This window comes from Hipposideros armiger, unplaced genomic scaffold (genome assembly GCF_001890085.2).
Source record: "Hipposideros armiger isolate ML-2016 unplaced genomic scaffold, ASM189008v1 scaffold_34, whole genome shotgun sequence".
In the NCBI taxonomy this organism is placed as follows: domain Eukaryota; kingdom Metazoa; phylum Chordata; class Mammalia; order Chiroptera; family Hipposideridae; genus Hipposideros; species Hipposideros armiger.
Window position 1 is genome coordinate 2138404 of NW_017731384.1, and position 22019 is coordinate 2160422.

Below are 22019 nucleotides of genomic sequence, written 5' to 3' on the forward strand. Positions count from 1 at the left end.
GATACGTTTTCACTGTATAAATCCTCTGCTTTATGTTTTCATCCTCAACCAAGTCTTGCACCAAAGCACCCAGGTCCTGTTTATAGTAGAGCCTCCAACCCTTTTTAGAAATTAGTTCTGCTCATCTGTACTTCCTGGTATCTTTCCTCTGGTGATAAACCCTGCTGCTGCTTTCTTTTTTCTTGGTCTTGTCTGAGATCCCCTCTCCTTTTTCTCCCTAATAGTGGGTTACCTGCCAGTCAGAGAACAGGCCACTGGAAGACCCCTCTCCACTCCAGTAAGGTGGATAAAGAATTCATGATAATGCAGTTAATGACCATTTCAACCCTCTCAAGCTCCTAGAGCAACAGTAGTTCTGGAGCAGCGGTTCTCAACCTTCCTAATGCCGCGACCCCTTAATATAGTTCCTCATGTTGTGGTGACCCCCAACCATAAAATTATTTTCATTGCTACTCTATAATGTAATTTTGCTACTGTTATGAATCGTAATGTAAATATCTTTTTGTTTTCCGATGCTCTTAGGCGACCCCTGTGACAGGGTCTTTCGACCCCCAAAGGGGTCGCGACCCACAGGTTGAGAACCGCTGGTCTAGAGGAAATAGTGGAGGCAAATCCCCTGGGGAGCGATTCTAAAATATGCCCGCCAACCACACACACACACACACACACACACACACACACACACACACACACTGACACTCGAAGGGTTCCCAGTGTTATATTTTAAAAATAATCTTTCCAGGTAATTCTGAAATCTATCTCCCCACCTCACCCCCACCCCACTTTGTGGAGAATCTTGATTCTAGAAAAGAGTCTAGCTAATAAGTGCATTTAAAAACCAATTAAAGTTAAACATAATTAACTGTTAATCCCTTACTTAAAACCCTCCCTAGCTCCCATTGCTCTTAGAATGAATGTCACATTCCCTCCCATGACATACTAGAAGGTTCTGCAGGGTCTGACTCCTGCTTACCTCCTTGGGCTCATTTTGAAATACTGCCTTTGACTCTCTAAGAGTCAGTCCAGGGGTTCTCCTGGCAATTTCCCCAAACTGCTAAGCTCCTTCCCATCTCAGAACCTCTCTTCCCCCAGCTCTTAACTTTTCTGCTCTCTCTCCTTATTACTTCCCACCAAGTGATTATTGCAATATGCAATTACTTGTTTATATGTGCACTGGTTTACTGTCTGATCTGAGTCCCTCACTAAAATATAAACTCTATGAAGGTAGGAACTATTTTTATTTTACTGAGGTGAGATTCACAATATATAAAATTAACCATTTTAAAGTAAACAATCCAGTGGCATTTAGTACATTTACAGTGTTGTGCAATCACCACCTATATCTAGTTCTAAAATATTTTCATCACCCCTCCAGAAAATCCCATATCCATTAAGCAGTTGCTTCCCATTACCCCACCCACCTAATCCCTGGTACCCATTCTGATTATTTATTACCTATTCTGATTATTTCATATAAATGGAATCTTATATGTGGCTTTCGTGTCTGGCTTTTTTCACTTTGCATAATGTTTTTGAGGTTCATGCATGTTGTAGCATGTTTCAATACTTCATTTCTTTTTATAGCTGAATAATATTCCATTATATGTATATAACACAATTAATTTATCCATTCATCCATTGATGGACATTTGGACTGTTGCCACCTTGGTTGTGAGTAGTACTGCTATGAACATGCATGTATATGTATTTGTTTGAATGCCTGTTTTTAATTATTTTGGGTACATATTGTGTCTCTCTTAATCATTGTTATAACCTCCTCAACAAATGTGCCTGAACAAGTGAATGGTCTTCAAGTGCAGCAGGAGAGAATGATAAACAGATAATGTCGACATGAGTTAATTGCTATGATAAAATATACTCAAGGTGTTAGGGGGAATATAGAGCTATGTAAGGCATGGTAGAGATTCAAGACGATATCCTCGATGGTCGACGGTAGGCAGAGAATAGCTAATATTTACTAAGCATTCACTACACGTATTCGCTCATTTAATCCTCACAACACATATGAGGTAGGTACTATTTTTACCTTATATTAGAAATCAATCAATATTAGAGATTCAGTTACTTGCCCACTCTCACCATGATGATGCTGGGATTCAAACATGGTTCTGATCTGGCTCTAGAATCCACAATCCAGGCACTTAACCACTATATATGACTTCTTGTAGGTAGCTGTTATTTCTCTGTTATTGCCTCTGATCTGTTATTGCTTGCAAAGAAACTGTGTTCAAACTGAAAAGCAAGTGCTGTGGGAACTCAGAGAAAAGGAGGTTGGTAGGGCCTGATTAATCAGAAAAGGTTTCCTGGAGCTCTTTGGTTTGAAGGAGATAATATTGGTGGTCACCCAAGAGGCAGATGGGATCTGATACCTCACGTTGGCACAATTCAGGGTCTTGTGAAAAGAGAGCACTGAGTTAATGCTGAAGAATCGATAGAAATGGGAGGAGGAAGGCCATGCCCACTGTTACCCTCAAGGGACCTACCAATCACAGGACTTGCGATCATGGAGGCAGCATTTTCATGCCTTTGTTCCCTCAACTTGGAATGCTTTTTCTCTTGATATTTATTCTGCTCAGTGACCATTCTTCAAAATTTCATTCTGAGATGTTCTATGGTCTCAGAAGAGGGACTTTCCTACTCTGGACCCTGTTGCATCTACAGATGCTCAAAGAGACTGAATAGAACTAAAGTATTTAATTTAATAAAATATTTAATACAGAGCTAAAGAGACAATTTCCAGTATGGGCTCTGTGGCTCCTCACTCAGCTGTATGGTGGGCAAAATAGCCCCCAAAGAGTTCACAAGACAAAGGCCCTTGGAGCAAGGTGGTCCCTAGAGCAGACCAGCAAAGAATCACTCCTCAGTATGGATGGCCCTCAGGAGAAGTAACGTGAACAGTCAGGTCATGGGAGAAACATTTACCACAATGGCAGCACTGCTGGGGCTATACCAAGAGCCTGTCCCTGCTGGAGCATGCATCTCCCACATGACGTGGTGCGGGGGCAGGCCTGGGGCACTGCCCAGCCAGAGCAGAAGGGCTGGATGGTAAAGCAGCAGATGCTATATTCACTGTTTGAAAAGCATTTATTGAGCATCTTCTATGACACAGTCCCTGACGTATTCTAATGAAGATGATCAATGCATAAATAGATCATTTCTCCACATGACTACTGCTAAGATAAAGGTACTCACAAGGTACCAAGGGGAAACAGAGGAGGTCTTTAATGGGAGAAAGGGATTAGTGAAGACGTCTTTGAGGAGGTTATACAAAAGAGGTTATGAATGAATTAGGCAAAAAAAAAAAAAAAAAACCAGAGTAAGGCTCAAAGGCAGTACAGGGTAAGGACAATCAGAATCAGTTTTGCTTGTTCATCAAAGGTAAGACAGAAAGCTCCTCCTCTGTGGACACAGTGAGGTCACGGTTCTCAATACACATATTTTCATAGCCAACACAGTCTAGCAGGTCAAACTCCTGGAGAGTAGAGACTTCCAATAGTGGAAGCAGAGACCAGGATTCAAAAAGTGGGCTTCGGGTCTACAGCCCAGGCGACATTACTGGAATCTCTGGAGCCCAGGTCTGGGGCATGAGTCTACCACTGGTTCTCTTCCCATGCAAGGTAGAGGGTTATAGCACTTTCAGAGACCTCGGTGGCATTGTGGTCTCAGAGTCCTCTTCTGTTCCCTTCTCAGACCCTCCCAGAGGTGACCTCCTGGCTCTTGAATTTGGACCCAGAGACACTGGTAGAAGTGAAAAATAGACCACTAAGAGGAAAGATAATGTAAGGGGGGAGCAGGGTGGTAGATGAGGGTAAAGGAGGTCAAATATATGGTGATGGAAGGAGAACTGACTGGGTGGTGAACACACAATGTGGTACATAGATGATGTATTACAGAATTGTACACCTGAAATCTGTGTAATTTTGCTAACAATTGTCACCCCAATAAACTTTAATTTAAATAAATAAATAAAAATTTTTGTGTTTTTTTTTTAATTGGGGAATTGGGGTAGGGGAACAGCGCTGGGGAATCAGGGGAAGGGGAACAGACAAGTTGCTGTCCTTTTGTTCTTCAGTCTAGTTATGGAGGATTTTGCTTCACTGGCCCAAGTTGGCACCATCATTGCGCTCTTCCCGGGAGAGGCAGATCAGTCGCTGGCCTCTGGACGGCTGCTCACTGCAGCTGCTGCGCTCACGCTGGCTGCTGGCTACACACGGTAGCCCATGGCAACCCACCTGCCGTCACAGGTGACTCATGGCAGCCCAGCTCCAGGTTGAGCTGTTGTTCAGCATCTTAGCTGTAGAGGGCAGTGTCACTGGCCCTCATATGTGGGATCCGAACCGGGGCCCTCTGGTGTCCCAAGCCAGCTCTTAACCAATGCGCCACTCGGCCGGCCAAATAATAAAATTTTAAAAAGATAATGCAAGGGTGTCCACTGGGATCTCTAACTTATCCTCAATCCCCTTCGGGTCTCTATATGTGCTCGTCTTCTGGGATTCTATCTTTAGCTCCCCACAAGTACATGACCTATCCAGACATATTCATCTACTCCCATTCCTTTAATTACTATTAGCAGCCCTCGGCTATCTCAATCAGTAGAGCATGAGACTCTTAATTACTGTCTATTCTCTGATGAGCCTAAATCTCTAACTCTAATCCCCACCCATCTCCTGAGCTTCAAGATCCATATTTCCAGCTCCCTGATGGATGCTCCGTCTGTCCAAAATCAATGTCTCATTGTCCTCCCTTCCAACCTCCTCCCCTGTATCTAGCTTGATTAGGGGCATAAAAACATGGTGAAGGGCCAACCTTGCCTTGCTGAGACATTCAAACTGTTCCTATAAGCAATTGAAATCCAAAGTAGATGGAATTACTCAACCAGATCCCCAGGGCACCTGCAACCAAAAGCAAATAGGAAAATGCAGAAAGCCTTAAGGAGCTTTCTTCTGCTCTCACGTGAAATCATCTTCCCTTCCTCCCTCTCTTACTCTCCCTCAGTCTTAGTCACCAAGTTCTGTTGGCTTTTACCTCCTAAATCTTTCTTGGATCCATCTTACCCACCTTAAGTCAGGTTCTCCTCATCTCTTCTATAACCCACCCAACTGGTTTCTCTGCTAATGAGCCATTCTACCCCCGCCCCCACCATGCCAATTTTAGCCCAAGGCAGCAAATCTGATCATATCTCTCCATTTTCCCATATTTGTGTGCCTTCCATTACCTTCAGCAGTGGGCTTTAAACACACTGTGGTCCTTCGCGTTTCTCAGAGCTGTTGTGGAGAGCTGAGATGAGGGCAGAGCTAGGAGTTCATCCACTGCTCCACCTCCCTCCACCCTTCCATCCCGGATTCAACCAAGGAGCTCCACTCTTATTTCTTTGCAGAAAAGGTTTCACAGCTCTAAAATGTTTAATAGCCAATGGCTTACAGAAGCGTCTATTTCTAAACTTCTTAGCATGGCATAATTGGCTCCTTTTCCTGTCTTCCACCTGCCTCTCTAGCTTTATTTTCTACCAACATTCCATACATTCTACCATCAAACCACATTGAACTTGCCTTTCCCTGAACACCTCAAGCCTTTTCATGCTGTGGTTCTTCTGCCTATGATATCACTAGAAAGTAAGCTCCTCCAAGGCTGGGGCTTTGTCTTGTTTCATACTGTGTTCCCACTACCTAGAACTATATTCGGCACCAAGTTAAATACTCAGTACATATTTATTTAATGAATAAGTATTCTTCCCTAGTTCTCTGATATACAAGTATCTGTTTATTCCTTAAGGCCAACTCAAATGCACTGCTGGAGTTTTCTGTGACTTCCTATCCCCACCCTCCAACTGCCATTATCAATTTGTTTCCTGTTTTCTAAATTTATGTAAGAGTACTCATCATATGAGGTCTGACAATTGAGTTTGCGAACTTGTTGCAACGATGTTGCTAACCTTTGTTGATATCAGAGGGATTATTCATTATGAATTTGTACCAACTGGATAATTAATCAAGTTTACTATTTGGAAGTGCTGAAAAGGCTGTTTGAAACAGTTAAGACGAAAACGACCTGAACTTTTCACCAACAATTCATGGCTCTTGCATCACGACAATGCACCAGCTCACACCGCACTGTGAGGGAATATTTAGCCAGTAAACAAATAACTGTATTGGAACACCCTCCCTACTCACCTGATCTGGCCCCCAATGACTTCTTTCTTTACCTAAAGATAAAGGAAATATTGAAAGGAAGACATTTTGATGACATTCAGGACACCAAGGGTAATATGACAACAGCTCTGATGGCCATTCCAGAAAAAGAGTTCCAAAATTGCTTTGAAGGGTGGACTATGTGCCGGCAAGTCAGTGCAAAGCTTTCCAAGAGGGGCACTTCGAAGGTGACCACAGTGATAGTCAGCAATGAAGTATGTAGCACTTTTTCTAGGATGAGTTTGCGAACTTAATTGTCCTACCTCATATGGTATGGCTTTTGTTTGGGGCTCTGTCTCCATTCACAGACCTCTTCAGTTTCTACGCTATCCCGTCCTGGATAGCGTAGAAACAATGCCTGCTCAGGAAATAACACTGATAAATTTACCTCCACTTCCCCACTCAGAACTCTTCCAAGTGGTCATGATCCGGAGTTAATCCATCAGGGCAGAAAGTTAAAACCAGCTAAATAGTAACAGTTAACTTTGGTTCTCAAATCCTTCTTGATCTTTATGCTCTAGCTCTGGTAGATTTATTGATTTGTGACCTTCCACCTGGATTCCTGGAGTTGACTCCTTAGCCCAGATCTTATCCTCACCTTGACTCTGATGGGCCACCAAGGTTGATTCACATAATACTAATTTCTGATTTTAACCCTTAATCTATCTGCTCTCTTAATTCTTGTTAAGACTGTACTAATCCTAACTAACTACTTAGCCTCTATAAACAACAAGTTGCCTCTGAGTCAGACACTGACAACCCTGGAGTAAAAAAAACAAAAAACAAAAAAAAAACAGGTAAGGGAAAAAGAGAGTCTTGAGGGATCAGGGTAGCAGCAGATTTGGGGACCCCATAAACCAAGTAAAACAGTCAAAAGAGAGATGCAGCTTCAGAAGAGACCAGCCCTCTAGCTGGGTTTGCTTTTATCAGGTTCAAACCTGTTTCTTCCATAACCCAGTCTCACAATCATGACTACCTGAGCCAAAGCAATTATCCGTTTGAAGGTACAGCTTCTCTACTTCTCTAGGAAAAGCATTGTTCATAAAATAGGTCAGCTGGAACAAACCCATTTGCCACAATTTAATTCACTAAGTGACCAATTTATAAAATTACCAGAGCTTTTAAAAAACGATTTTTATCCAATATGGCTATTTTTATTAGATAGGATTATGTCAACGGTATTAAAGATGTTGAAATTTAAGATTTTAACTGAAGAAATGAAAGTTAAGGCTGATATGGCATTGAGGAATTGGAAAAAGGATGATACAAATGTAAGCATGTGACAAAATAGAAAATGACATTCAAAAGTACCTAAAAAAAATCAGCAGCTGAAAAAATCATGCCTGGTATAAGTGCAGAAATTTTGGTTTCTAGCAAGGAGTGATTAGGGTGTTGATTTGGTAACACTTTGCAGGAATATTTAACATAAATGAGCAAAACCATTCAAAGCCACGAATGAGAAATGAGGGTGGCTTAAAGGGGTTACTATGACAGAGCCTCAGATTTGATACATGTTAACCAGGAAAACAAATTTGTAAAGGACAAAAAAGTGAACATGCTAAAAATGAGGTACAGTAAGAAATTCACTAGAAAGCAACAGGAGTAAGCAAATCACAAATCCATTTTGCTGGAAATAACATACTAAAGTGATGTGTAAATTGAGAAATTGGCAAAAAAATTCCCCCAAATGCTAAAACATTTTCACATGAAACTGAAATTTTGATTACTGATGCTGAACAATATTTTTACAAATAGTAAATATTTTCATAGACTTAAAAAACAACTTTATTGAAATATGACTGACAATCAACTGTACAGATTTAAATTGCACAAGTTGATAAATTTTGACATATACTCTTATTTTCATAAGGACTTTAAATTATCCTATGACTTCAGACAAATTTAATACTCCTTAAAATATTACCATGAACACAAAATAAAAACCTACCAATTAAAACTTCCTAGAAATCTCCAAAAGCTTTTAAAACTAGCCCATACAATAGTAATTGCTGGGAACTTTATGAAGATGTAAAAGAAATATCTTTTTGGAGAAATGATATCAGGGTCCTCCCAGTTTGCCATTTTGAGTTGCCTGGGTTTGGGATGAGTTGAGGGTATGTCTTTGACAAGCATAGTTCCTCTATTCTCTCCTACTAGAGGATGTTAGCGGTTGGGATGATAAACCAAGCTTGTTGGGTGGAAGAGGGTGGTGGTGGTGGTGTCTTCTCTGGACAGATCCAAATTCTCATTTTCATCACCACCTTTGGGGACAAGGAGTGGAAAAGCAGAATGAAACTGGAAAGCTGACACAAAGCTAACAATCTTCTGAAGGAGCTATGCAATGCTTCCCCACAAAGAAAATTAAGGTTTGAAATCACTTTTTCATAGATTCTCAGCTCCTTCAGTTACTCAATATTTACTGAGTATATACTATATACAGGCATTGTTCTAGGTGCTAAGGATACAGCAATAAACAAGGCAGACAAAAATCATGACACATAGTCTACAGAGAAAACAATAAACAGATAAACAAATAGATATACACAGTGGTATACTAGTAAATGTTTTAACAACCAGTTCTCAAAAAGAAAAAAAAAACCCACAAAAACAAACCCTAATTTGTAAACTTGTACAATTTTAGTGATGTAAATACTTCCAGCATGGCTGTTTTCATGCTACCAACCTGACATCATTAAATGCAGAGTTGGGAAGAGATGGGCTAGCCCATATGAGCTGATCTAGGACACCATTGGATATTTCATGATAGGTAGGGTTACGTGCTGTAAAGAAAAATAAAGTCTGGCAGTTTTCGGGAGAGTAGTCAGGAAAGGCCTTTCCGACACTGTAAAAGGAAGACAGACTACCATTTATTGGACAACTATTTGGTGTCAAAAAACAATGGTAGATAGATGATAGATAGATAGATAGATAGACTAAATGTCATTTCTTTTGACATATGAGGAAACTAGAAGCTGCATTATTTTCCTGTAGTCCTAAAGCTAGTAAGACATTGAGGAGGGATTCATAGACAGGTTTGTCTGGCCCCAAAACTTCTATTCCATCTGACATTCTTCCTCAAACTGTCAGTACAGGACACAAGGCATTGGTACAACCGGGATAGAAGAAAGGCAGCTGCCTTAGGCAGCCCAAAGGAGTTGTTAGCCCCATGACAAGCCACTCACTCTTAGTCTAAACTTAAAGAAATACAGTTCTTAAGACTTACACTAGACACCAAAATTGCCAATTACATGAATAATTTCCCAGCCTGTCACCTCCATATAGAGAAGAGTGAAGACGCTCCAAGTCTATTTCCTCATTCATAAAATGGGGTTAATAGTAATGCCTTCCTCGAAGGTAGTTATATTAAATGACATAATGGATGCACGCAATCATTTGTAATCATTGTCCTGAAAAAAAAAATCCCAAATCCTCAAAATTTCACTGCACCAAGGAACTCAGTCCATGGCTCACAGTCAGACCAAGGATAGAGGGGGAACCAAGGGCACAACAGGATGCCCGTGAGAATGGCCCAATTTGGGCTCAGGGTAAAATGTTCTGAGAAACGACCCTCGGAAGACGTTTGATGTGGAAGCTGCAGAAAGGGGTCTCGAAGTGGAGAGATGCAACAGAGGATTTACTGTCTTACCCCATTTTTATGGCTCATTGCCCCCTCCTGGGTCAGGGGTTGGGGGAGCAAGAGCACAGGCACATTTGGTAGGAAATGAGGAAGGAAATTCTATAATAGTTTGCTCGTGTGTGAGTTGGATGTGGAGGGCGGGGCACAAAAAAGGACTTTTCAGATATTGGCAGAATCTCGTCAAATCCAGCTCCCAGCTCACCCAGGTTGAGCTCAGAGCGGTCCCGGGTAGGATTTAGAGCCAGTGCTCAACCGAAGTCCGACGCTAAGCAAACTCCACCGCACAAACCCGGAAGGCAGTCGAGCGCACAGCCCACTCCCGCCCGAAAAGGCTCGCGCGTTTAGGCCGCACCACGAAATGACCAGGCACAGGGGAGGACAACCTCTTGTTTTCCCTATAGAGACATTAATTGCCACAACAACCTCTTTCCTTATGTTTTCGCTTTATTTTACTTAGTTGCGATTATCTTAAGTCAAATATGCGCTTTCTGCCACGCAGAGTCCAGGACTCCCTACCCTCATCTTCACCGCGCACCCCTCTTCCCGTTTTAAAGCTTCCTACCCGCCCCACTTGTCTCAGCCAACCCTTGCTAAGCTTCTGCGTTGACGTCACGAGTTTCTGGGTAGATCAGGAAACTCCTCTGTCCCGGAGCGTCCTCGCGCGCCCCCGTTTGGCGCCAACAAACGGTTTGAGCGCGTGGCGATACCTGAGGACGCCGCAGGCGAAGCGGCGGAGAGGGCGAATAGGCTGAATGACTCCAGGAGTGGCGGGAGCAGCGAGGAGCGAGCCTCAGTGAGGACTTAGGTTTTGTTTTGCTTGCTTAGGATCATGCCGATGTCTCCTCTTGGCTTTCCTGTCGAATCTATGGGAGATCTGGCCTCCTGGCGGGCTTCGCCTCTTCACACGTTAGTGGGCCGGAAACCCTGAGGAGCACTCACTGAAGTATTTTTTCCATATATTTTTTAATGTTTTAAATGCCATCTGCCTTTAAAAGCCTTCATGGACTGTTGGGCTGAGAGCGTGAGAGCCACGTTGTGGATGCGCTAGTGAGGAAACTTTTTCCGAGCAAGAACTGGCCTTCCGCTTTGTACCGAAACGGTGGGCACAGGCCCGCTTACAAATATTTGAATATATTTTATCTAGTTCATTCGTTCGTTCGTTCATTCATTCATTCAAAGTTGTTGAACACCTAAAACCGTTCAGAGTGCTTGGGATCCATCAGTGAAAATTATAAAGGGACCTGCCTCCAGGGGACTTACCGGGAGGGAGGTAGACAGTAGTAACAGGCTTAAAAAGTAAATGAGAGTGTGTTAGAAGGAGGAGCGTGCTATGGGAATAGAAAGAAGTAGCATCGATTAACGGGAAGCAGTAGTATTGATTAAGGGCATGCTGTGGTGCAAAGGGGCACCCAGGGCTGAAAAGAAGGTGGCCATGGCCGGCCTCATTGCAAAGATACGTTAAACTGGGTGAAGGAGTGTTCAGGGAGGAGGAGGCAAATTCCAGGCAGAGGGGAGAGATAGTACAAAGGCTGGATGTGACTCAGGTGTGTGTAAGCAAGTGCACGAAACCCTGGAATGTAAATGGATGGTGAGAACCCCAAACTTGGACAGGAAGTCCAGATCGTGCTCCACAGCCAACTCAGTGTTTGTCGCCCTCCCCTCGCTGCCTGCCACTCGCCCTGCAACCATTAGTGGCAGGAGCACAGGTCTAGAAATTCAGACAGTATAAACCTTATGTTTGGGATATCATCTACAGAATAAGCAAAAGGAATTTCAGAGATTTAAAAATTGTTTTCCTTTAGGGATGCTGCTGTCTTTTTTCCTCAAGAAAATGAATATAAAATTTCATGTTTTAGTACCTGATCATAACATGCCACGCGGAAACAAGGATGAAATATTAGAGCTGTGGGAAAGTGGGGTTGGGGGAACACATGAAATAACGGAGAACAAAATATGTGTTACTATCTGAGTATGAAAACAAAATGGACCCCCACCCTCGTTTTCTTATATCTGTTTGTGGGGCATGGACATATACTAGTGGCAACCGCAAGGGAAAACCAACTAGCTTGGCTTATAGTGATCAGAGATGGGAAATCTTTTCTTAGCTAAGGCTCTAGGAGCAGAACATAATCTATGAGATTAATTCACAGCAAGATCAGGCTTTGCAGAGAAAGGTAACATCAGCGAGCTAAGGAGGGATGAATAAAATAGAAGGAGCTCTTAGATTAACCTCTATTCAGAATTGTTTGTGACACTGTGGCCCCATCAAAGCACACATAGTCTGGACTCATTGAATATGAAGTAGCAGTGGAGTACCAAGAGCATTGCTTGGCAGTCAAGATGCCTGGGTTTGAATTATGGCTTCATCTCTTAATTAGTTGTGTGATTTGGGGTAAGTTATTTTACCTCTCTTAGCCTCTATCTCCTCATCTGTAAAAGTGGGGATAATCATTGGATTGCTGTGAGATAATTAAAGTAAAGCACTCAGTCCAGTGCCTGAAACATAGTATACATTTTATTAAAATTAATTATTAGACAAATGTGATGAGAAATTACATTATTTATTAATTATTTAGAAATTAACTATTTATAAATTATTAGACAAATGTGATTGAGAAAGTGTCCTTGAAATGAGATATAGATCAGTAGTGAGTGCCTAGCTTGGAGTAGGTGTTATGAAGAGAGCACTTCATCTCAAGGAATTCAAAAGTTAATTCGGATTCTACAATGTATGAGTTAATGTGACTGATACTTTAAAAAATATTATACAGCTAAGTGAGTGTTATACATGCCCTTAAAACAGTGGGAAGGCCATTTTCCTCTGCCCTTCCCATCCCACTTTCAAAATAATATTAGATATGAACAATTGATATTTTCTAAATCTTATGTAAGATGTGAAAAAAATACTTCGAACACTGCTATTTTTATTGATCTGTAACATACACTTTTAATTAAAACCAATATGTTTAACTATGCAAACACAGCCTCTAGACCCCATTTCCAACCAGCCTGAGACCCCCTAAACACCTTCTGTATAGAAATTTTAATATACGTAGCTTCAGAAATCATGCTTGGCATAAAGTGATATACAGATACTGTGATTGAGGGATTGTGAAGTTGGACAGGGTTAATCAAGAAACCTTTCTTAGAAGAAATTAATTTGAATGAGGTTTTGAAAGAAAAATCTTGGTATGGGATTGGTGGAGAAAAGAGAAGTGGACACCTTAGATTTAACTTAGCCAAAGTAACAATCCAAAGGTTGCTTGGTGAACACGGAGGCACATCAGAAAGAGATGGATTATCTTAAGGGTTATTTCATAGAGATTATGAAGAGAGAGGCCTGATGAAACACTTCTCCCTTATATCAAAGGATGGGACTCTAGTGACCACATTATCTAGATTCAGGGTCACTATCCATTGAACAGTGCTAGATAAACACTGCCAAATATCATTTCTCTAAACCTCGTTTTTCATGTTTCCATGCTAACAGCCTTCTTCTATTGACTCAGATAGAGGCAAACATATAAACAGATAAGTGCAATACAAGCTTATACAGGAATCTTAATCTAATATCCCCTATTATTTTCCTTTGTCTTTTTGCTATACACATAACCAAACCAAAATAAACAGAAGCAAGAAATTCATTTAGTACCACCCACAACACTGATACTCTTGCTGCAATTTCTCCAGATTGCGTGAGAGGGTTTAGGAAAGGTCCTGACTTTTAACAATATCTAAGAAAGAATTTTCTTTCTTTCTTTCTTTCTTTCTTTCTTTCTTTCTTTCTTTCTTTCTTTCTTTCTTTCTTTCTTTATTTATTTATTTATTTATTTTGGTATTTTCTCCAGCATTGCTGTCTCCTTTCTTTCTCTCCAGCTTTTGGCCCTTTTCATAAGGATGGAAGTGCTACTCTTTGGTGTCTGGGCCCTGCTGGCTTTGATCCCTTGCCCAAGTGAGTCTATTTGGGAAACTTTCTTTAGCCAGTATGTGTCAGGGTACAGGTGGCTGGGCAATGAGGAAGAGGATAGGAAGTCCTGAGCAGGGCGACACTTTAGTATTCATTCACCTGGACCCTTGGGAGGGATTCCTATTCCTTGGATCACTAGGATGCATAATCTAGGTGTCGTTGGCTATACTGGGATAGCCCAAATAACGGACAGGATAATAGATCATTAGCGAAAACTATCCGCAAGAAATATATCTTCTCTGCTTGACTCCCTGCTGCCCACGACTGTCCTTTTGCTGCTCTTGAGAATATTTTTTACTTCTTTGTTTCCACCCTTTGTGTCCCGAATAAGATTTTGATAGGACAGGGCCCACAGCTCTGTTGAGAGGAGTGAGTTCTCTGAATGGCAAGAAAGGAACTGGATGGAAGCTTAGTGGGTAACATTGCACAAGAGTGTGTATTCCTAGAGGGGACTGGTATTTGGGAGATGAAGTAGAGGGCGGACTTGGAGTAGCTAAAGGGGACCTATAGCATGAGACTGAGCCCCTTACCTACATCAGGCATCTAAAATTTACCTGAGAGAGATGTTTCTCTCACTGCACCTGAAAAGATTTCCCTAACAGACTAAACTCTTAAGCATCTAAAAACATCTGTTACCTTAGCACCAAAGCAAAATGGAATAGTCTCACTTTGTGAAGAGGTAAAAAGTTCCATGGGAATTGAGTGACCCTGAGGGGTCACCTTTAGACTAGTGGTTCTCATAATTTAGTATGCATAAGGGTCACCAGGAGTGCTTGTTTTGTTTACTTGCATATTTCCAGGTCCCACCTTCACAAGTTCTTAATCATTCAGTCTGAGGTGGAGCCAGAATTTGCAGTTGTACAAACATTCCAGGTGGTTCTGGTGAAAGCACTCCTTAGGCCGTAATTTGAGAGAAACACTGCTTTGAAGTATAAGTAACAAAGCTCCTTTTCATAGGGGTCTACCATGAAGGCCCTCAGCAGTTAATCCTGGGAGCTTCCAAGATTTCTGGAAGTTTAGGAAGAGAATGGTTACCTGGGAATAATTTTTAGCAATTCCATAGTTTCCACAGTGACACTAATGGAGAAATCAGATCCCAAGAAAGATGATGAATGGAGGGAATGGTGATGGAATCAGAGTTCTAACTTGTGCATTGAGGGTCTTTTTCTTGTCTAGTCCCCTGTACCTTTGCAATCTAGGGTAGATTTCCTAGTCTCTCACCTATAACTAGATAAGTAGGCTCTGTATTTTGTTTGGGTGTTGTGGTCCTCACCACCGTCTCTGGCATATGTGGTTGATCATTTCAGGAGCCACAGAAGAGCTATTTGAGGTTTCTGTTTGGCCAGATCAGGCCCTGGTAAAGTTTGGACAGTCCCTGATGGTCAACTGCAGCACTACCTGTCCAGACCCAGGACCCAGTGGAGTTGAGACTTTCTTAAAGAAAACCCAGGTGGGCAAAGGGCCTCAGTGGAAGGAGTTTCTCCTGGAGGATGTCACAGAGAATTCCATTCTTCAGTGCTTCTTCTCTTGTGCAGGGATCCAGAAGGACACAAGCCTTGGCATCACCATGTATCGTGAGTGGGGCTGAGGTTGGGGGAGGAAGAGAAGAAGGGGGGAACATGACTACGTCTCATTTAGGGAAAAATTAGAGATTTCTTTTAGGGGAGAGAATTAGGGCCCTTAATGAAGATTACTATTTTTCCATCATATTGTAGGAATTCTAGAACCAATTCTATTTCCCTTTGTTGTAGGCTTTTAAATTAGGAGCATACCATAGAGGGCATCCAGACATCTGTGCTTGAGAATATGTTCAAATACAGGAGACATGCTAATAATGCTGACTTATAATGATAAAAAACAAACAAACAAAAAAAACATGTAAAATTCGTGCTGAATTATTTGCCACAAATTCTTAGAACAAATAGTGATTAGAGAAAGGAGGGTCTTTGTAGGCTGGGGTAGTTGAAGAGGAGGCTCTTGCGCTTCACCCCAGCAGAATGGATAGGATTTGAAGTGATGGGGATGGGCAAATAGCATTGGCAAAGATAGGCTTTAAGAATAAGTGTGATCCCTGTGGGGTTAAGAGTGCGGTTAACGAGGTTATAGTTTTGTGTGATGCTAAAGAGCTCCTGAGAAGCTGCTCACACCTCTGGTAAGAGATAAAAGTGCTCCAGAATGGTAGCAATCAAATCAAGGGACCTCCCCTCAGCAGTCACATTTCTCAGCTATGGCTTTAGCTACCTTTGATGGGCAGAAGAAGAGCCAGAAGGCTAACTGGTCCCATCTAGGACAGGGGTGGCAGAAAGCTTACACTGCTCATCTGATGGTTTAAGGGTACCAAGTCACCTTCTATCACAGGCTTCCTGTCTTCTACCACTTTTTTCTGGAGAGGTGAGTATGCTTCTCTCATCAAACCTGCCTTTTTGTCTTAAAGAGCCACCAGAGCAGGTGACGCTGGAGCTGCAGCCTGCATGGGTGGCCGTGGATGAAGTCTTTACAGTGAAGTGCCATGTGCCCAGTGTAGCACCCCTGGAGAATCTCACCCTTACCCTTCTCCAGGGTAACCAAGAACTACATAGAAAGAACTTTATGAGCTTGGCTGTGGCCTCCCAAAGAGCTGAGATCACCATCAGTGTCAAAGCACAAAGGAAGGACGACAGGTGCAATTTCTCCTGCTCTGCAGAACTGGACTTGAGTTCACGTGGTGGCGAGCTCTTTCATGCCAACTCAGCCATCAAGGTGCTCCGGAGCTTTGGTGAGTCAGAACTCAGGTGTGGAAGGAATCCTGAGGCTCATTTTCCTCATCTTACCTTGGCCTTCAAGACTGAGGTCCCACAGGGTTTGGGATGAGAGTGTGAGAGTAATTGAGCTCCACCTCTTCTTGGGCTTTAAACTCGCCCCGGGGGACAGAGAGCTTTTTGCCCCACTCCCTTCCTCATTGTGGGGTCCTATATGACATGATTTATCATGACTTTTCTCCTTTCTTTCCTTTTCCTCATTTCTTGGCAGAATTCTCTCAGCACCCCCAAATCTGGGTCTCTCCGCTTCTGGAGGTTGGGATGGCAGAGACTGTGAGCTGTGAGGTGGCTAGGGTGTTCCCAGCCAAAGAGGTCATGTTCCACGTGTTTCTGGGAGACCAGGAGCTGAGCCCCTTTCTCTCCTGGGAGGAAGACACAGCATGGGCCAATGCCACTGTTCGGGCCATGGAGACTGGGGATCAGGAGCTGTCCTGCCTTGTATCTCTGGGTCCGATGGAACAGAAGACAAGAGAGCCCGTGCATGTCTATAGTAAGTTACCGGCCTCTTTCCTTCCCCACTGAAAACTTCTACAGTAAAGGCTTTTGACTGCACACCTCCCTGCTAACCTTTACTAGGCACCCTCTCCAGTGAACAGTAGTCTTCATCTTTCTTTGATAAGTGCAGGCAGATGGGAGACACGCATTGAGACAGTTAGTTCTATCTAGCCTTCACCCTGTTTCCCTAGGCCATCCTACTTAGACAGCGATTGTGGATCCTTGAACTTGTTTCTAGGAACATTTACTGGAGCTGACGAAGAAATCTGTAAGGTGAAAAAACATCTTGCTATCCTTGCCGCAGAAACAGCCAAATGTGGGCATACTGCATTTGTTGTAGGAGAAGCTCTCAAATTCCCAAACCACCTCCCTGCTGCTGCCATTTGGCACAGAAGCAGTAATGGTATCCATAGCCTTTCCCCCTGGTGCCTGCTCACCCAGGGGATATCAGCAGCAAGAGTACAGGAGTGGCTGCCAGTTAGAGAAAAACGTTTGCTTCTCCTTTTCCTTTCCTTATAGGCTTCCCTCCACCAATCCTGGAGATAGAAGAATTATACCCATTGGCAGGGACAGACATTAATGTGACCTGCACAGGGCATGTGTTAACATCACCCAGCCCTACTCTTTGGCTTCAGGGAGTCCCAGACCTCCCTGCCCCCGGGGAGCCTGCCTGGCTTTCACTTACCACCAGGGAAGAAGACGATGGCCGAAATTTCTCCTGTGAGGCCTCTTTGGAGGTTCAGGGTCAGCGGTTCATCAAAACCACTACCATCCAGCTCCATGTCTTGTGTGAGTACAGGCCTGATCTTTCCTGTCCAAACAAAGATTATTATTCTCCCATTTCCAGAGGTCTTGGCAAGCAGCTTTATTATTAGAGTTGCCACATTTTTCTCATTAAAATAAAGTCAAGAGAAAAAGTAAAAGTAAAGCTCTCCAAGCTTACCTTACGCCCAGCAAAGTGAGTGGAGAGAAACCTGAGGGGAAGCTGAGACCAGAAAAGAGCAAATGGGTAAAGTGATCAGGCAGTTAGTTGAGGGCCAATGGCTGAGAACATAGGACGTGATAGTTGAAGTTTATGCTGAGGAAGTTTCCACATAAAATTTATATTTTGAAAAGTGGAAAAATTCTCCATCTCTGGGTTCACCACTACCCATGTTCTCACTCTCTGAGATGCAAAGATGGGAAGCAGGGGCCCCAGGGCTACCACTGACAGAACAGCCTGGTTGATTTAGTCAGAATCCATTAAAATGCACTACGCTACATCTCAGCATCCTTGCTCCTGGGGAAGGGAGGGGAGAAGGGGGGCTCAAAGCAGGGGACTGATGATCCTCCCCTGGGACAGCTTCTGAGTGGAGGGGACACAGCATTTGGATTAGGGGAGGGAGAGGTGAATGTGACAGTGAGGAGGGGATGTGGCACACGGAACTCTGGTCCCTGGTCCTTCGGAACTCTCTTCCAGATGAGCCACGGTTAGAGGAATCTGGTTGCCCTGGCAACCAGACATGGATGGAAGGGACGGAGCAGATGCTTGCCTGCATCCCAAGGGGAAACCCCACTCCATCATTGGTGTGTACCTGGAATGGAGTGATCTTTGACCTTGAAGTGCCACAGAAGGCCACCCAGAACCACACCGGAATCTACTGCTGCACAGCCACCAACCAGCTGGGCTCTGTCAGCAAAGACATTGCTCTCATTGTTCAAGGTGACTGTGACTCACCTGCTCCCAGGCCCAGAATGGAAATCCCCGAGGGCTTTGGGATTCTTACCAAAACATGGAAAGAAGAAAGATTTCAGTGGGCTGGGGTGGGTGAGACTGAGAAATGGGCTTGGTGGGCTGGGGTGGGGTGATTCTCTTGACCTCGAACCCTCCCAATTGTCTGTCTTCTGTGCTTGGTCAGGACTGGATGAAGGAAACAGCTCCACCATCTTCATCATTATTATCGTTGCCCTTGGAGTGGGTGTAATCATCATAGCACTGTATTTGAACTATCGACCCTGCAAGATGGAGAGGAGGAAATTGCCCTATAGGCAGAAAGAGAAGAACAAAGAGGAGGAAAGCCAGATTGCTGTTTGACAAGCAGAAAAATGTAACGCACACAGTTATTAAATAGAAACAGCTATTTGATTGAAGGTGACCTCTACTGCTGGGGTTTCCTTCAGGGAGAAAAGGGGGTAGAGGGGAAAGGAAGAGACATTATCCTTTGTGTTGTGCAGTCCCATAAAACAAGGGCTCAGACCCCCAATTGTCCTTTGTATCCAATCCATCCACAAGCTGTACTCCTCCGAGCTCACTCTAGTCACTAGGACTTTCAGTCTCAGTGTTCAGCCAGAGAAGGCCTCTTCTCCTTGCTCTATGCTTAAGCAGTCCACTCTTAGATTAAAAAACGAAGACCCTGCCCCTGCCTCCTCATCCCCATTACCACTGCCCTTTGCTCCCAAACATCAGTCTGAAGAGAGAGAAATGTCTCAGAAATGCAACTCATTTCTCATGGTTTCCTCATGACTAAGTGGGAACCCATTTCTTAGTCCAGAGACAGGACTTTGAAGAGAGTGAGTACCAAACAAAGGGATAGGAATTGGAGCCCTATTCCTGTCTACACATTTCCCTGCTCCTCTAACCTGGGGGTCTGAATGTCGGCTCTCAGACCTGAGCTTGATGACATCATTGAGGGTCAGTGGCTGGTTAGGCTTCAACTCACTAACCGTCTATTGTGTGCCTTGGAGGAGAATAAAAAGCATAAGAAATTCCACATTGGGTCAGACAGGCAGCTTACCTAGCCCAGTGTTGTGCCCTTGATGTGGAAGTTAGAGTTCTTCCATGAAATTGGCCTCATAGGTTAAAGATTCCAAACATCTCTGAATTCCTTCTCATAACTCATTATAGAGTAGTCCTCTCTAAGTTCACATTCGACATATTGTTTTTCACCTATACAGGCTCTTAGGGTAGAGTTCCAATGTTTATTCTCCCTTTCCATAAAGAAACATGTATTCTCATATGTCTGCAAACTATTTCCTTTAACCTTCAGGCGGGTTCCTCCAATGACAATGTTCACTGCGTGATTTTATGATTCAGCTCCCCTTTCTGTTCTTTGGAAAGAGAAGACATGAGGAATCATAAAAGCAGATCTTTTCTCCCAAATCAGTCACATATGGGTTACTGAAATGGTAGATATGGTAAAAATAAAAGTGATTTTATAATTTCTCAAAGTAGTCCTCATCTTTGTCATTGTCGAAAGCTTTTATTAAACCACATGGTTGCACTTTGAGTACAATTTCTAAGAAAAGAATGTCAAGTTGGCAGCATAAACCAGCCCAAGGCAGGTGACACATTAGCTCAGGGCAGCAGCCTGTTTGACTTGCTCTCAAAACTACAGTCCAGACTTCCAGATAGAGAGAGGGCCACAGAATTTCAAATTGTAGACACTAGCTAGAACACAGCATCAGGCATCGAAGGGAAAACATTCATTTTTTCCAGACCTTCCCTGAGTCAGGCTTATGGATTAGGTATAAAAATAACCCTTTGGTTTCAACACACACAAGGCAGTGGGGATATAGTCGGTGGTGGACAAAACACTACCCCTGCCTCCTACAAGCTTACAGTCGATGAGGGAAGCCAGAGCAAGTCAACAGGAAATTGCAATTGCGCCTTAACTCCTTGGACTGGGAAAGCGTAGGTCAGTGTAAGAACACCTAACTCAGGATCAAGGAAGGCTTCCCGGGAGGAGATTGGAAATAACCTTGTTTGATTTTGCAAAACGGCATCCTTCCAAAATTACCTTTCCGAGCTCAATTTTTCCACTAAATATAGTAGCCACTGCTCTCTCATTGTATAATATACATTACTCACTTTTCTGAATTTAGCATTTGGAGAATTAGGAAGCAGGTTTAAGAGAGAAGAGTACAGAGCAGTCTAATCCAGGAATCTCCAGCCATCTCAGTGTCTTCGGATCAGCAGCCGCATGTCTGGAATTAGTCTGCAAACCCCACTTTGGGGGCCCAGTGCCCTGAGGCACAGTGAATCCTAAACAGGAGGGAGGAAGGGTGTCATTCGGACTTTCAGGTTCCACCATGAAGAGCCCTGAGGCTTAGCCTCCTGCCTTTGCTTCTCACTGCCACATGGTGTCACTGTTGACAGATTGTCCTACACAGTCCATTGACTCTTGGGGTGGGCAGATCCAGGGCAGATCCAGGTTCTGGGTTGGCTGCCATGGATCTCTCAGGAGCTTGATCTGCTTCCTCAGGTCTTGGTCCAGCTAGGAACGACTTCTTTGCATCGGTTTCCAGGGTGACAGTTCTTAGAGCTCAGTACTTTAGATCAGCTGTCCAGCAAGGCTCTTCAGATTTGGGTAGGCTCCTCGGATAGACTTGAAAATTCTGTCCCCAAGGATCCACACAACCAGGGGTCCAGTGGCCCCTCCTAGTCAATTCTTGAAGCACAGAGGGTTTCATTACATCTCTTTTCCAGAATAATAGAGCTGGTCTCTGCCCACTCTTCTAAGGGTAGCCACCTTGTCTCCAGGGAGTTCCACACCCGAAAAGGTTTGGATTATGCTATTTTTCTGAACAATAGAGCAAACAGCTCACACTTAACTGCAGCTACCCTGTTTATCTTCAGGGGAAGAGACCTACCTTTCATATTCCATAAGTTTACCTTCTTAAGAAAGTCAAAGTAACTTTCTGGTGTCCTTGTTTTTAGACCAGAGGAAAAAAACAACTGTAATCATTAGTGGGGCTTCTTACTGTAGGAATTATAATTGTATTTACCTATTCTAGGATTATAGTTGGAAAGACATATAGTATTTGTAAAAACACTAGCTGGTGTTGTATACATGAATTTACAAGTATTAGCTTTTATTTTTATTTATTTATTTTCTTAAACTTTTTTTTTTTTTTTTTTTTTTTTTTTTTTTTTT

At 43.1% G+C, this 22019-nt stretch overlaps 1 protein-coding gene and 1 long non-coding RNA gene across 2 annotated transcripts; one reads left to right on the top strand and one right to left on the bottom strand.

Annotated features, from left to right (window-relative positions):
• Positions 1-16118: 16118 nt before the first annotated feature.
• Positions 16119-19481, top strand: LOC109380278 (intercellular adhesion molecule 5). The gene is made up of 5 exons (XM_019637682.1): positions 16119-16568; positions 16823-17101; positions 17626-17895; positions 18566-18808; positions 19005-19481. The coding sequence occupies exons 1-5, from the start codon at positions 16211-16213 to the stop codon at positions 19178-19180; spliced, it is 1326 nt and encodes a 441-aa protein (XP_019493227.1). The 5' UTR covers positions 16119-16210; the 3' UTR covers positions 19181-19481.
• Positions 17096-21156, bottom strand: LOC109380280 (uncharacterized). Its single transcript, XR_002123424.1, has 3 exons — positions 20954-21156; positions 17792-17917; positions 17096-17372 (listed from the first exon to the last, which is right to left on the bottom strand). It is a non-coding gene; the product is annotated as an uncharacterized LOC109380280 (long non-coding RNA).
• Between the last annotated feature and the right edge of the window lie 863 nt (positions 21157-22019).

Excerpts from the sequence above, each read along its gene's own strand:
- LOC109380278 (XM_019637682.1), top strand. The coding sequence starts at position 16,211 with ATGCTTCTCTCATCAAACCTGCCTTTTTGTCTTAAAGAGCCACCAGAG. Across the intron at positions 16,569-16,822 it reads CAAGGTGCTCCGGAGCTTTG|AATTCTCTCAGCACCCCCAA; the intron begins GTGAGTCAGAAC and ends ATTTCTTGGCAG. Across the intron at positions 17,896-18,565 it reads CATCCAGCTCCATGTCTTGT|ATGAGCCACGGTTAGAGGAA; the intron begins GTGAGTACAGGC and ends ACTCTCTTCCAG.